The sequence below is a fragment of the Rutidosis leptorrhynchoides genome, chromosome 7, assembly GCF_046630445.1.
Source record: "Rutidosis leptorrhynchoides isolate AG116_Rl617_1_P2 chromosome 7, CSIRO_AGI_Rlap_v1, whole genome shotgun sequence".
Lineage (NCBI taxonomy): Eukaryota > Viridiplantae > Streptophyta > Magnoliopsida > Asterales > Asteraceae > Rutidosis > Rutidosis leptorrhynchoides.
The window spans coordinates 129,375,156-129,390,756 of NC_092339.1; the positions used below are offsets into that span (position 1 = coordinate 129,375,156).

At 33.3% G+C, this 15,601-nt stretch overlaps 1 protein-coding gene across 2 annotated transcripts; it reads left to right on the top strand.

The window, feature by feature from the left end:
• The first annotated feature begins 4,747 nt into the window (after positions 1-4,747).
• On the top strand, positions 4,748-10,749 carry LOC139857629 (uncharacterized). 2 transcript variants are annotated; one of them, XM_071846444.1, is made up of 8 exons: positions 4,748-4,945; positions 5,300-5,385; positions 5,810-7,030; positions 7,527-7,748; positions 7,870-7,994; positions 8,072-8,221; positions 10,306-10,379; positions 10,467-10,749. In XM_071846444.1, exons 1-7 carry the CDS (start codon positions 4,910-4,912, stop codon positions 10,347-10,349), a joined length of 1,884 nt encoding a protein of 627 aa, XP_071702545.1. In that variant the 5' UTR covers positions 4,748-4,909; the 3' UTR covers positions 10,350-10,379; positions 10,467-10,749. The 2 variants fall into 2 exon arrangements, with proteins under 2 accessions (XP_071702545.1, XP_071702544.1); XM_071846443.1 differs by having other exon boundaries at positions 10,306-10,748.
• Positions 10,750-15,601: the final 4,852 nt, after the last annotated feature.

A 15,601-nucleotide genomic window follows, 5' to 3' on the forward strand; every position in this document is an offset into this window, starting at 1 on the left:
TTCCAATCCTTACAAACTAACTAGTTACCATTTAATTGATACTTACACTTTGAAAGAGTGGGCTAACTAAGCCCACTTAAAGGTAGGGTGGGCTTACAAGTCTTAATTCATGAGTCCATTAACTAATCAAAGCCCAAGTTCAATTAATTAACAATTAAACCCAATTAAAGCCCAAGTAACTAACTAATAGCCTTAGTTAATTAAAATGATTAATAAAATTAATCATGAATGTAAATAATATCTAGAAATATTATTCGTGAAGTTTCGTGTGTCACAAAGACGTTTCGGGCACTTAAAAGTCAAGTACGGGCAATCATGGCAACATGTAAATGTAATCACATACATTCGTTTAATCACACGTATTAATAATAATAATTATTAATAAATAAAAGTTGGAATTTCCAGGGTCGTTACAAAAAAGACCTTCACCACATGCTTTCTTGACTAGGTAATTCAAACCTTCCGCCGCAATAAGAAAGAGAAAAGGTGATAGTGGATCCCCTTGTCGAACACCTCTCTCGATATGAAATTTATTTGTAGGAGAACCGTTAACAAGAATCGAGATCGATGCCGATTCAAGGCATGCTTGAATCCATTTCCTCCACCGAGTACCAAACCCCATATTACGCATCATATCTAACAAAAAGTCCCAACTTAAGCTATCAAAGGCCTTCTAAAAAAAATTGAATTTGTAAGATGAACGTATGTTACTAACAAATAAACTTATGCTGATTGCACATAATGAGTTAATTTTCTATAGTTTTATCATAATTTAACACTTTTTTTTAACAGAGCTTTTATAATCTTCTAGCATTAAATAATTAAATTATTTTTAACAAATTATTCTCTTTTTTTTCTCTTCATTTATTTTCTTTTCAGTCATTCAAAATATGTCATATAAAGTTTTAAAAATGCCAAGTAATTAGTTTTACCGGTTCAATGTTATCCCTGATCCGAAGTTTACAATTAGATCACTAAATTATAAACTCGTTACTGTAACTAAAATGTGACCGGTTAACTTTTTTTTTTTTTACATCAGTTTGGAATCACCTAGGAGACTAAGGGCCTGTTTACCTTTCTTTTCATTAAGTCATTTATGGATATGGATGTCTATATGGATATTTAAAGAATATATGGAGTAAGGGGTGAAAAAATATTGTTGTTTCTTTTTGTGTTAAATAAAATGACTTAATGATAGTAAGTGACTACTTTACCCTTGATATAAAAGATATTTTTATATAAAAAATAAAAGTAGAAACCCAAATCACCTCGTGAGGCAGTTTCTTTATGCAAATCCAAAAACCCCAAATATTTTTTTATTGAACTACTATTATCAATTGCTATATAAAAAAACACCATGTTATACATATTACGACAATATCTTAATAATCATTATTTTTATCTTTTTCATAATAACAAATAACGAATTTGATAGTAGATTTCCTCCGTACCTTAATTTAACGAAATAATCGCCGTACATGAAAATTGAGGTGATGACAAATTTATCTACATCAGTGTTTTAAAACCCAGTAGGGAGATCTATTTTTACATGAGATGATGAAATTGCTTTTAATTTTTTTCGCTGATGATATTAGGGATTTGTGAAACCCTAATTTAACATAAGCAAATGAGGGAAAAGAAGAGATAAAAGGGATTCACTAGTAACTATGATGAAGGTATAAAAACAGAGTCTCGTGGTGATGATATGATGGGTGAAAGGGAGAAGAAGAAAGGGTGGGCAGTTTTGGAAAAAGAAGCAAATAAATCATCTATATGGGGAGGACATAACTTTTGTGGGTGTTCCATAAATCCACTAATATAGATATGGAGAGCCAATAAGTCCTAAGTAAACAGGTAAAAAAACTGACCGAATAATCTCTTCACGAAATTAATCCCATTAAGCTCTAAGTAAACAGGCCCTAAACCACCCACGCATTTATTTTCCGTAGTTGCATAACCCGCCCTCAACTACTGCCTTGGAGGAAACCCTGACCAATCCGAGGGCATGGCCGGTAAAACCCCCTCCCCGCTACCTCCGCACAAAGTGAAAGACGACCTGAGTGGATACTTCGGGTCAGGGATAACATTGAACCGGTAAAACTAATTACTTGGCATTTTTAAAACTTTATATGACATATTTTGAATGACTGAAAAGAAAATAAATGAAGAGAGAGAAAAAAGATAATAATTTGTTAAAAATAAATTTAATTATTTAATGCTAGAAGATTATAAAAGCTCTGTTAAAAAAAAGTGTTAAATTATGATAAAACTATAGAAAATTAACTCATTATGTGCAATTAGCATAAGTTTATTTGTTAGTAACATACATTCATCTTACAAATTCAATAACCTACATTTCTAACAAATTCATCTATCCCCTAATTTTTTTCATGATCAATATTATTATCATAAATTTCATAAAGGGTAGGTGGTGGGATTTAATAAGATGCAATAGGGAAAGTGTTAAGTACCCTACAGAATTAAAGATTTAATTATGTCAAAACCACCAGGAACACTAAGTTATTAACATCCATCATAGGTTAATTATGTGTAACCAACAAATATGTATGTTGGTCATGAGTGTTTTAAGTATGCTACTTTAACTATCAGCTCAAAATTGTTAAGGGCGATGGTTCTTCATAACCAGCATGAGGGATGAATGCTGACCCAGCAGAAGATCGAAGAAGAACCAACAAAAGATACAGAAGCAGCACAAAACACTTAGTCAATTTATGCTGCTCAGAAGCATGAATGTTAATAGTGTTGTCTACATCACAAACGTGTCTTTCAGCTGACATCAAGACTAAGTTAAAGAGAGAAGGACACAAGTCGGCGTTTGACAAGTGACCGTACAAGACAACGTGAACTGCATAGGTATAACCCATGTGCAGTTCTTATAACTAATGTCAACGCCTTAGGAACTCATCATTCTATTTGTTTATTCATATAGTATGTCCGCTTAAATTAGGAAGTTCCAGATATATAACTTATAAACAAAAGATAGCCACGTTCTTTCTTACAATGTTGCCTGCCAAATTACAAGCATCCCTTTAACCAACAGACATTAGCTCCATTACACGATTACTATTACTAGACTTTGTATAAACAGACAACTCTACCAAGGTTTTATTTTTTAGTGGTTTGAGATTATAAATCGATAGAGTCCGTAACTTGTATATGCTGAAGAGTTTTCTGAGCTATTAATGTGTTAATATGCATCAACCGGTTATCTCTTTCGCTATGAGAAATGTGATGTATCACTGAAAATTTTCAACGGCGGTAAACCATCATCGATATATGATTATCCAACCAAACAATACCCCATTTTCTACTCTTTTTTCCACCATAACTTTATGTAATTTTTCCTTTTCCCATAACTTTATTGACGCTGCAATCCCAAATACTATATGTTTAAGCCTATATCGAAAAAAATACTATATGTTTAAGCTCTTTTTTTCGGTGGAACGATCGCCGATATTGTCGGTAAATGGGTAATGTTGGGTATTGAATTATGCTGAAAAAACTAAATCTTTATCATTGTAAGAAAAAATTGAGCTTGTGTTAAGACGCTTAATAGTGTAAATAAGATAAATTAAACACATAACGAAGATTAGGTAAAGCATATTTCTTGAATATGTGGATCATCTGTTAGATAAAAGGGGCGATGTTGTGTTGGATCTCATTTGCTCCCATAAATTTTTTTCTGAATCTTTTTTAATTAATTTCATACTGGGTGAAATAGGTCTATGAAAAAGAAATTGAAATCAAACCTTAATTAATAAACAAATCTTGAATTATTAGCAGGAAAAAAATTAGGAATTTAGAAAAATGTAAAGTTTTGATTTTTATATAAAATACTAGATTTAATAATTTGTGCGTTGCACGGCAGCTTTAAAAATAGTATTCGAATACGTTTGTTTTGGGACCGTGTAACTGTAGTATACAATTATAATTAAGAAACTCTTAAATATTGATAACATTTGTAATGAAAGGAAATGTATTAAAACGATTAGTATTGTAAACGTGAATAATGAATACAATTACAATGTCATTAAACAGTCTTCTCATCTATATTCCGAAGCAATGTTTATAGTAAGTATCCGATGATTGAATATGCGTAGCTGTTGTTCTGGTAAAAATTTAATGACAACATTCCAGAAGCGTTAACACTGAAAAATAAATGTAGCACAATTCAACATGTAGTACTTAACATGTAGGATAGACTTCAATAGAACTATTGTTGCATTTTGCACAATTCAATATGAAGGAGAGCATGGAATGATGCCAGTTTGCACACTCCCCTGAATGAAGGTGAAAGACTGAAAGATGATTTTGACTAAAATCGGTTGATAATAAACATATGTATACTATATGTATATATGAATATGCACTAAGAGTGTTATTAGTGTTCCGTCGTCGTGTGAATACATAATGGAAGGGGTTAAAATCGTATATTAAGGAAGATGGATTGTTTTCACATGTGAAGAAGATGGAGATGAAGATGAAGATGAAGGGTAAAAAGACGAATTTACTTTCATATGCAACGTATATGTCAAGGATTAACAGATTTTTTTAACGGTGGTATGATGATTGCAATTTTTTATAAATTAAGGGATGCTGAAAGCTATAAAAAAATATTTGAGACGTTAATTGCAATATGACTATAATCGATGGACCAACAATGCAAAAAAATATTTATATTTTTATTGGGAACTATAGTATTATTGGGAGGCAGGAAAGCAATGCACAAAAAGGCGCATAGAAAAGTAGGGGACACGTGGTGTATGCAGAGTTGGTTTCGTGGGGTTTCACTTCGTCTTCCTGGTTACTAGGGTTTTGTTTTGGGCATCAACTTTATATATAATCACAAAAACCTAATTTCTGGAATCTGCATGTAAACCCTAATCTGATGATGATGCTGGACCCACTCACTTCTTCAGACGAGGTATTATGAATATAATTTCTCACCTTCTTAATCAATTTGTTGATCATCACAATAACTTATTTGTTGTTATTGAAATTATTACAAATTGCATGATTTATTTTTCAATTATGTTGCCGCTTTTATGTGAATGCTAATTGAATGTTATTGATGACTATATAAAATCAATAAAAAATTGGGATTTTAGGTCCCCTTTTTTAATTACTGAAAAATAAAAAAATATGGTGAATTGGGGACAAGGTTATGGATGTTTAATATTCTATAAGTGATGTTTGTGATACTTTTTGAAGAAATTAAATGATTATGCTAAGTTAATTGCGATTTATTAATTTTTATTTTCTGTGTGTGATGGTTTAGGGCTCAGTATGTCAGACATGTGGCGATAAAGGATTCGACAATGCATTTATTTACTGTTGTAACTGTCTCGATGTTCCCATTCACAGGTATGCATTGTTATTCTTTGTCTCGATTTTGTTATAATGAGGTGTAATTAATGGAATCGCGCTAACATTTATTGACATCGCAAAGCTAGAGTGTTTTTCACGTGTACATTGGTTATACTGTAATACTTTAAAGCGCGAGTACTTTATAACTGGAACTAAATTCAGAGCTAATAAGCTATCTGTTGTTATGCAAACGCGCACGACTTTTGTTCATATCGCAATGTGTTACATGTGAGCTTATGTACTCTAAGTTTGAACGCTTACTGTAAACGGTAAATCTAACATAACAAAGATTTAACGATTTTCTATTATTAAATGTTGATAGTAAGTATTATATACTCACTGTTGTTGTTTAAGAATGAACACGGACCAGTTATTACATAGCAAGTTTAAGCAGTTTCAATTTGTTGTTCCGTTGTTTCAGATACTGCTTAAGTGTAATGCCAGAGACACCGAATGAACTTGTAATTTGGTATTGTGAACAATGCGAAGCTAAATATGCGCCATTTAATAAAGATGAAGCAGCAGATTCAGTAAAACTAAAAGCATCACCCGTTAAAAAGAAACAAAAGAAACAAAAGAAACCAAAGAAACAAAGGGAGGTTGCTTCTTTAATAGCAGGGACAAAGAAGGTGATTTGTCAAGAATATAACACAAATTTTGATTGTGAGTACACTGATTGCAGTAAATGGTTAACCCCTCAACATATACGAAAGAAACAACGTACGAACAGGAAAAGAATTGCAGCTGTATTGGTTCCAAAGAACAAGGAAAATTATAATATCCAATGTGGACTTAAAACTGGAACTCGGGATCATTCTGAGATAGCTAATGGTCCTACCGAAAGACGTTTGGAAGCCGTGGTTTTTTCAGAGGGGCAAACAGATAATTCTAAATCATTAAAACCATCTTCTGAGCCCGAACAATTGAACTCGGGCACATCATTTATGGGAACAGAGTTGGATAAATCTACTTGTAATGAACGCTATGTTGAAACTGGCACCAATGATGTTCAATTAATGGATGCTGAGTCACTCAAACCGTCTTCTGAGCCCGAAAAATTGGACTCTGGTACATCATTAATGGGAACAGAGTTGGATAAACCTACTTTTAATGAACATTGTGTTGAAACTGGCGCCAATGATCTTCAATTAATGGATGCGGAATCACCCAAACCGTCTCCTGAGCCCGAAAAATTGAACTCTGGTACATCATTAATGGGAATAGAGTTGGATAAATCTACTTGTAATGAACGTTATGTTGAAACTGGTGCCAATGATCTTCAATTAATGGATGCTGAGTCACCCAAACCGTCTTCTGAGCCCGAAAAATTGAACTCTGGTACATCATTAATGGGAACAGAGTTGGATAAATCTACTTGTAATGAACGTCACGTTGAAACTGGCGGAAATGATCTTCAATTAATGGATGCTGAATCACCCAAATCATCTTCTGAGCCCGAGAAATTGAACTCTGGTACACAATATACGAGAAAAGAGTTGGATAAACCTACTTGTAATGAACGACATGATGATGATGATAATGATGATACTGGTGCTAATGATCTTCAATTAATGGATGCTGAAAAGGGTCTACAGGAACGTCATTACAGATGTGCACAACCAGTTGCTGATGTCATTTGGAGGTAAGGATTATGTTGATATTGTTTGTGTAAGTATATGTGTATTAAAATTAAGATTTTCAGTTGAACATGGAGTTAGGCTTTGTTTTGTTTTACAGTCACATAAAATGATTATTTGATGTTAACAGCTTTTAGTGTTTGGATGAAATGATACTTCTTATGATTTGGATTTATCATTTTCTTAGTTACTGTACAAAAACTGATTATTTAAGTTAGCACTCCCAAAAAACCCATGCTTGTGACACGATTTTTACTGTTGATTATATTCTTTTTTAATATAATATATGAATATTCAAAAATCCCATAATTTGTTTCAAAACATGAGTATGAACATCTCATAATAAGGATGGTCAAACACTTGAAGCCAGATTTTAAAGATTTCCTTACATCCGAAATTGAAAACTAATATTCTTATCACGAATTCTGTTTTTGAAAGTGAATTTTTCTGCAAACTTTTTAGGTCTCATATGATGTTGCTTATCATCTCAATTTTTGTCAGGGGGAGCTTTTGTGTTGCCGAAAAAGATTATGATCTATTCGAAGGATGTGTTGCCCATTTATCAGACAAAGCTTGTTATAAGGTCTTTGAAGAAGCAAAAATGTTTCAGTCGTTACTTCACCTTAAAATGCAACCGAAGATTGACCTATGGCCAAAGAGTTTTCAGGGGCATCAGGCATCTGACGATAAAATCGCCCTCTACTTCTTCCCTGCAGCCCTGATGTAACAATTTACATCTTCAATTTTTTTTTTTTTTTTTTGTGTTTTATAGTTATTTATTTATTATTAACTATTTACTATTTAGATTTAGACACAAAGTTTGAAGCTTTAATGTTTTATTCAGGTATGAAATGGCTTATGATCGCTTGGTTGAAGACATGGTAGAGGAACGGTTAGCGTTGAGAGCGACAACAAAAAATGCGGAGTTATTGATTTTTACATCTTTGGATCTGCCTCCAATATACTGGAGTAAGTCGTTGAAGATAATGGACTTTAACAATATTAAGTTTAATTTATTTACTAGACGTTATGCAATCGTTTTGCAGGATTTCAAGGAAAGTACTATCTGTGGGGAGTTTTTAGAGGCAATAGGAATGACGTTACATCACAAGACTCTGTTGTCGATACGAAGAAAATGCTGACAAGAGTGAAAACCTCGGATGCTTTCAGTCCTCGAAGTCCGCTGAGTAGTAATGGTATACTTTTTTATATGTACATCTATACATATCAATATTTCTATTTACTTCCCATTGATTGGCTTGATTATATGTTGTTTGACTTGATCATGGGTCGTAGTTAATGTCCTTGTTTTATGCTTAGTTTTTAAAAACACCTTTAAATAAAACACATGATGAAATAATCATGTTGACACAAATCTTATGCTAATTGTGTTTTTATGATTAAAAATCATTATGTTTATGTATACCTGGAAAACGGGTCTGGTTGGATCGGTTTGGGTAACGGGTCAATATGGTTTTGGGTTGAAATGGGTCATGGGTTAACTGGGCAAAAAATTCTAAACGTGTCCAAATGGGTCGGGTTGGGTAATGGCTCGAACGGGTCATGGGTCAGATGGATCAATTGGGTCCAAACGGGTCATATTCTTTTAGATTTGATCTTTTACATTAATTATATTATTGTAGTTATTATTATACAAAATTGTCAAAATGGTCCTTATGAATGTCCGTTTTTGCCCTTTTCATCATTGTTTTAAAAAAAAATATGCAATTTTCATCCTTAATAGCGTAAATGTGTCCCAATTTAGTCTCTGTGTTAACGGATGGTTAAATTGACGTTAGTGTAGGCTCGTGCATATCACATGATTATAAACCCCTATTAAATATATACAATGAAGGGAGCCCTAATTCAGTTTGTCTTCGTTCTATACCCATAAAAACTTCCCTAAATCAACCTTCGATCCTAATTCAGAATGACTGTGTATTGTGTTTGTGGTAGTCCGTCGATTATTCGTACCTCGTTAACATCAAAGAATCCAGGTCGAAGGTTCTATTGTTGTGCTCGAAGTGTAAGCTTTCATTATTTTTTATTTTTTTCGAAATCTAACCATGATGCTCGGCCATTGAAATTGTTTCTGTCTTAGATGAGTAATAAAAGGAACAGTGGCGGAGCTTGAATGTAATGGTTGGGAGGGCCAAAATTTTTCTGATATGTGATATGTTTTTTAGCAAGAAAAACGCAATGTTTGAAGGACAAAATTGTATATTTTATACACATTTTATACGCAATATCGATCCTAATTGTAAATTATGTAAATTAACTTCTTAAACTTTAGTTTTAGATTGCTTTCAAGTTAAAAATGCCCATGAGATATGAAATAATGAAGTAAAATTTTTGATTAAACAAAATTTGCGAGTTTTCACCATTTTCGCCATATCTTCATATGGACCCCGATTTAGTTGATTCAAAAGCACAAATGTCCGTAACTCAAAGGGCTACAAATTCCCATTACTTAATAAATTTTTTTTGGAGGGGTGAGGTCCCCTCCTGCCCTAATAAAGGTCAACCCCTGAAAAGGAACATGAATAGAACGGAGTATCACGTATAGATTTAGTATGAAGAATACATTATACATTAGAATATGAATATATGTATTCGTGTTAATATTAGGTGGGTGTGTTTGTTTGCCTTCCAAAAAAAAAAAAAAATATATGAAACTGTTTATAATCATGTGATATGCACGAGCTTACATTAACGGGCAATTTAACCATTCGTTAACGCAGGGACTAAATTGGGACATATTTATACTTATTAAGGATAAAATTGCAGTTTTTAAAATACAAGGATGAGAAGGCCAAATTAGACAAACACGGGGACCATTTTGACAATTTTGTCTTATAATTATTTATTATATTATATTTAAAATATATATAAGAAACTATTAATGTACATAACAAATGATATAACCATGAATGCTTTTATAAATGTTTGACGAGTGAAACTTGTTATGTTTGACCTATTCACAAGACCCATTAGACTTATCTCTTATTTATTGAGCTTTAGGAATTGATACCTATTGGACTTGTTCCTTTATATTTTGTATAGGACCCAATAGGTCGAGGGAAACCCATCGGACCTTTTTTTAAGTTTTGATTTACATTAATTGCTAGGTCTAATATTTCTCAAGACCCAATAGACCCAAATTTGAGAGTATAGGTCGCATTTGCCAAGTGTATGTTTATGATTTTGCATTATACCACACTTGTATATAAGCATAAAGCATTCTAGTTGTTTGAACTAAAGATACTGATATGTGTGGCAGGTGATATTGGTGGTGTTGATATGGATCCAGAATCTGGAGATTAACAGTTCTGAAGGTTTATCAACATGAACAAAGTATACATGATTCTCTACAAAATATATGAAATGACTATATCAGTTGTCTACTCATAATCGGTTACTCATCTTCTGTCCTTGTAGCAGAAGTGGTTTGATGATACGATGAAAGAAGGCAAGGTTTGCTGTAGTTTCTAAAACCTTAGGATTTGAACCTACCTTAAGATTCGTGATGTCGTCAAGTAGTATAGGATTGTAAGTATATTGTACATGATTGCTCTTAGGTTTAGATAACTAATCATTAATTTCTTTACCATTAAAAGAGGGATGATCATGCCTTTTAAAGTTTTAGTTACTTCTTTACAAGTAACATTTGTAGTTTATCTTTATTTAGTGATTTAGACTTGAAATGGAGGCTTGAAATGCTCATGAGTCTGATTTAGACTGTATTTGGCAGCAAGGCTTATGAGAACTATTAGTAGCTCGAGCTTATGTTTGAGCCTTTAAACGAGGTTGCAACTGATCGTCTCTTAGATAAAAGCTTCATAAATAGATAAAAGCTTCTTAAATAGCTTTTAGCTTCAGTAACAAGTACCAACTAATTGTTGCAACTTGCAACATACCTTATGTGTGGTCATTTTGCAAGGTTGCAAAAATTGTTACATTGTGGGAGTACTCGGTTGATTACTCAGTCGGGACTTTTTAGCAGTACTTGGATACTCGGGGAGTAATGGGAGTATTCGGTTGTTTACCAAGTTTGACTTTGAGCGCTTTTGATCGATGTTCCGTGTAATCTTAGAGTTTTGCATAAGTTTTGATTGATTTTTCGTGTAATGCCGAGTTTTTGCCCATTTTGACTGATTTTTCGAGTAATCTCGACTTTTGGCCGAGTTTAACTGAGTTTGATTGACTACTCGCGGAGTTGCAAAAGTGAGTACTCGTGAGTAATTTTAAGTTCTGCTACCCTGGTCATTGGGCTTGGTAGGTTGGTCTTTTTGTATGAATACAATAATATCCGAAGTATAGGTGCACAAAAAAACCGGATCCGAAAAAAAATCCGGAACCGAATCTGACAGGATCCGGTTTGTGTCAGAACCGGAACCGGTTCTTGGATCCGATCTGGATCCGACCGGATCCCAACGTTCGAATATGACCGGATATTTTCCGGATAAAATCCGGATTTTTTTTATCCGGATAAAATCCGGATTTTTTTCTGCTTCGGGTTTCAAAAAAATAGCCGTTTTCTACCCTTTTTTTTTGCAGTTTTTTGAATTTTTATGGACCATTTTACCCCTACAAGTGTAGTATAAATAGATGGTATTGGGTTTTGGTTGAAAGCACACCATCTAATTCTCTCTAAATCTCAAAATACTCTATAATTACACTATAATTACTCACTAAATTCTACTTACTAATCCTATAATGGATAATTCACAAGCATCCGCTTCCGATTCCGCTTCCGTTGCAACATCTTCATAACGTTATACCAACAACGATGTTCGTATGATCAAAAATACGAGTCGAAAAGGTGATGTTTGGTCTAATTTCGACTTGTGCGTGATGAACGATAATCAAGAAAGACGTTGTAAGAGATGTTTTAAGTTCCTAGGTGTTTCGGGTAACTCTACGTTAAGAAAACATCTTGAAAAAAGTAGTAAAGGAACTGTTCAAGAAGACCCGACACAACCTACACTTGGTCGGGATAGTTCGATTTTTTTTTACGATCAAGAAGCTCTTCGTGAAGATTTGGCAAAGTTTGTCATTCAACAAGGGCTTCCTTTCAACCACTTCGACAATCCAAAGCTTACGGAGCTAATTCGGAACCGACTACAACCGCGATATAACAATTTAAGTCGTACTACTCTAAGACGTGACACTTTTAAATTATGGAAAAAAGCTAAAAATGATATAATTGAAGGTTTTCGAACATATAAACATACAATTTCTATAACTTGTGATGTTTGGACCGCACCACACGGAATGGCAAATTCTTATTTAGCCGTTACCGCTCATTGGTTTCATCCCGATCCGTGGTTATTAATGAAACGGACTATCGCTTTTAAATTATTTGCTTATCCGCATAATGGTAATAACTTAGAAAAATTATACAAGACACTTTGATTGAATATAATTTAATCGATAAAGTTTTTACTATTTCGCTAGATAATGCGTCTAATAATACTAGCGCCATGGATATGTTACAAATACGAATGCAACCGATTTTAAATGGTGCGTTTTTACATACACGTTGTGTTGCTCATATTATAAACTTGGCCGTTCAAGATTGTTTAACTTATTGTAGTGCGTTAAAAGATAAATTTCGAAAATTAATAGTAACGATATATCGTACGAGCAACGAACGACATAAAAACTATAAAGTTTCGTTAAAACTTGTAATGACACCTGGTTAGGTCCTTATTTTGATAATAATACTAGGTGGAATTCTACTTGTCTTATGTTTGAAAATATATTACGACAAAAAAAAACTTTAATCGGTTTTAATAATAGACTAATTAGAAAGGGATATTCCGAACCAATTGATAACGACGAATGGGATGACTTGGAACAAGTTTTTAAAGAGGCAACGACAAAAGTTTCGAATGTTTATTACCCAACTAGCTCACTAGTTTTACAACAACTTTATATAATGAAGGAAAAAATTAACGAATTTGCGAACTCAAATAAGCGTATTTTTAGACAAACCGTTTTTCACATAAGAAAAAAACTAAAAAAATATTTTGGAACAATACCTAAAAAAATTTTATTTGCGGCCGCACTTGACCCGAAAATCAATTTTAATGGGGTGGAACTTTTGATGACAACAATATACCTTAATTTGGATTGTATTCATGGTCCCGAAGACGACGAACCCAACTATGTAAGCAACCAAATATACGAATTTAATAACACCTTTGAGCAATTATTTTCAATTTATGCAACAGCTTATGGTCGACAAACAAACCCAATTGTTGACCAATTTGAGAGCGGATCATCTTCTCAAAGGGCCCGAGACCTTAATATTAGTCTTTTTAACCAATTACGTGAAGACGCTTCGAAACGTGCCCGAACATCGACACCCACAAGCGAGTTGGGAAATTACAAGATTGGAAACTTTGCACTAAACATGAATCCCGATCAATTTCACAACTTTGATGTTTTGACTTGGTGGAAAACAAAAGAAGACACCTATCCAATAATATCCGCTATGGTTCGTGACATATTAGTCATTCAATCTTCAACCGTAGCTTCCGAATCGGCTTTTTCTCTTAGCGGTCGAATTATTTCGGAAAGAAGGTCAAGACTTACCCCCCAAGCTGTGGAAGTATGCGTATGTTTGAAGGATTATTTGGACGAGGTAGATATGATACAAGATCAAACGTCATTAGAATGTCCGTTAGATAATGACGTTGAAGATTTTATAGAGATGGAAGAAATGGAAGCGGGATTATCACCTTCATCAACCGAAGGAAATACCGAGACCGAAGTGGAGGAAGGTGAATATGATCCCATTAACATGGACGAATATATTAAAATTACCAACGAACATTTGCTACTGTTGATGACCCCGAATTTGAAGCAAGTGAACAATATTACGAACGACGAAGGCAAGACGAGTAATGTATAATGGGTGATGTCAATGCCGAAGCTCGATATACTTTGCTCGTAATACATTATCGGGTGATGGCCATGCCGAAGCTTGAATAATATATTAACTTTTGTATACTTATAGTTGTAACTTGTATCGTTCAAATAAATGTATTGTTATTTATATTATTTATACTGGTTAATCATTTAAATTAAAAAGTTGTTATTTATATTATTTATAGTGTTGAACGTTATAAATTATATTGATTATATTATTGTTGTTCAAAAGTTATAAAAATCGAACTGCTAAAAATATAATCGGTAAAAATCAAAATCCGACAAAGATCTTAGTCCGAAAAAAATCCGATTCCGAAAAAAATCCGAAAAAAACCGACCCCGAGAACCGAATCCGGAACTGGATTTGAAAAAATCCGGATTTTTTTTTGTCCGGTTTTTTTAAATCTGGATCCGGTCCGGATCCAATTTTTGTGCATCTATAATCCGAAGTAATGAAAAGAGTCCTTAGTTTTCAGAAAGGAATAGAGTTGTCGTAGAGTGTAATCAATTTTAAATTAATTAATGTGAGTCCATATACAACAATAACAAAACGGTCAAAACCCAATCTCATACGAGTGGGGTATGGAAGAGGTAAGATATAGACAATTTTTCCCTCATCCGATAATAAAGAGAAGCCATTTTTCTACCCAGCGTGAAACACGCAAAAGTAAAAAAAATCTTCCCTCTCAATATTCTATGGTTAGAAGATTGCTTCCGAATGGATCTCCAGTCAATAAGTAGGTTAAAAACAAAGAAAAAACAAAGAAAAAACAAAACAAAAAAAAGTATGAGACGTAATGAAAATGGTAGAATATGAGTTTTAAACCTGTCTGAAGTCAATTTAGACTCTAAGCGACAGTCAAGTCACTAATAAATTGACGCTTGCTGAATCGATAAAATATAACTATAAAATGTGAGTCCATATATATTCTTCTATATAATAGTAGCATTGTATTGCAAAAGAAATGAAAATACTGGAGGTATAGAAGTATTGAAACAGGTCAAAAGCAACCCTTTTTACATGATCCCAAACCCGTTTAATAAGGAAAATCCTTCTTGCTTTTAAATCCACAAATCATACCCATTTCCCAGCTGGTGTTGCAATGTGCCCCACAAACCCACGCCTGAACCCGACCCGTATACCCTACATGCTGATCCGCAATCTAAAGTGGAGATCTTGGGTCATTCCCGCCATACCAAGCATTAAACTACTGGTTGGTTGTCACCTTAGGACTTAGGTAGCTCATGAGCGATCATGTTTATCATTCCATCTCTTCCTTTGTCATCATTTGGTGGGCCCAACGATGTTTCTTTGTATGAACACAAACTCAGAAGTAAAGACGATTAACTTCACTTTATATATACTACCTTTACTTATAATCATTTACTTGTTTACATTTTTTTATTTTAATGATAATAATAGAATAATAGATATTAGATAATAGATAATAGATAATAGATAGATAGTAATACAAGAAAAGAAAACGGGTAAACAGATAAATTTTTTATGTTTAGATGAGTTCATATTTTTACTCATGTACATGACTTAATCAAGTTATTTTCTAACCATTTTTTTTTTTACGATAATAGAAAAAAAGAAAGTAAGACTCTTATTGCTAAAGAAATTATCTAAATATTCT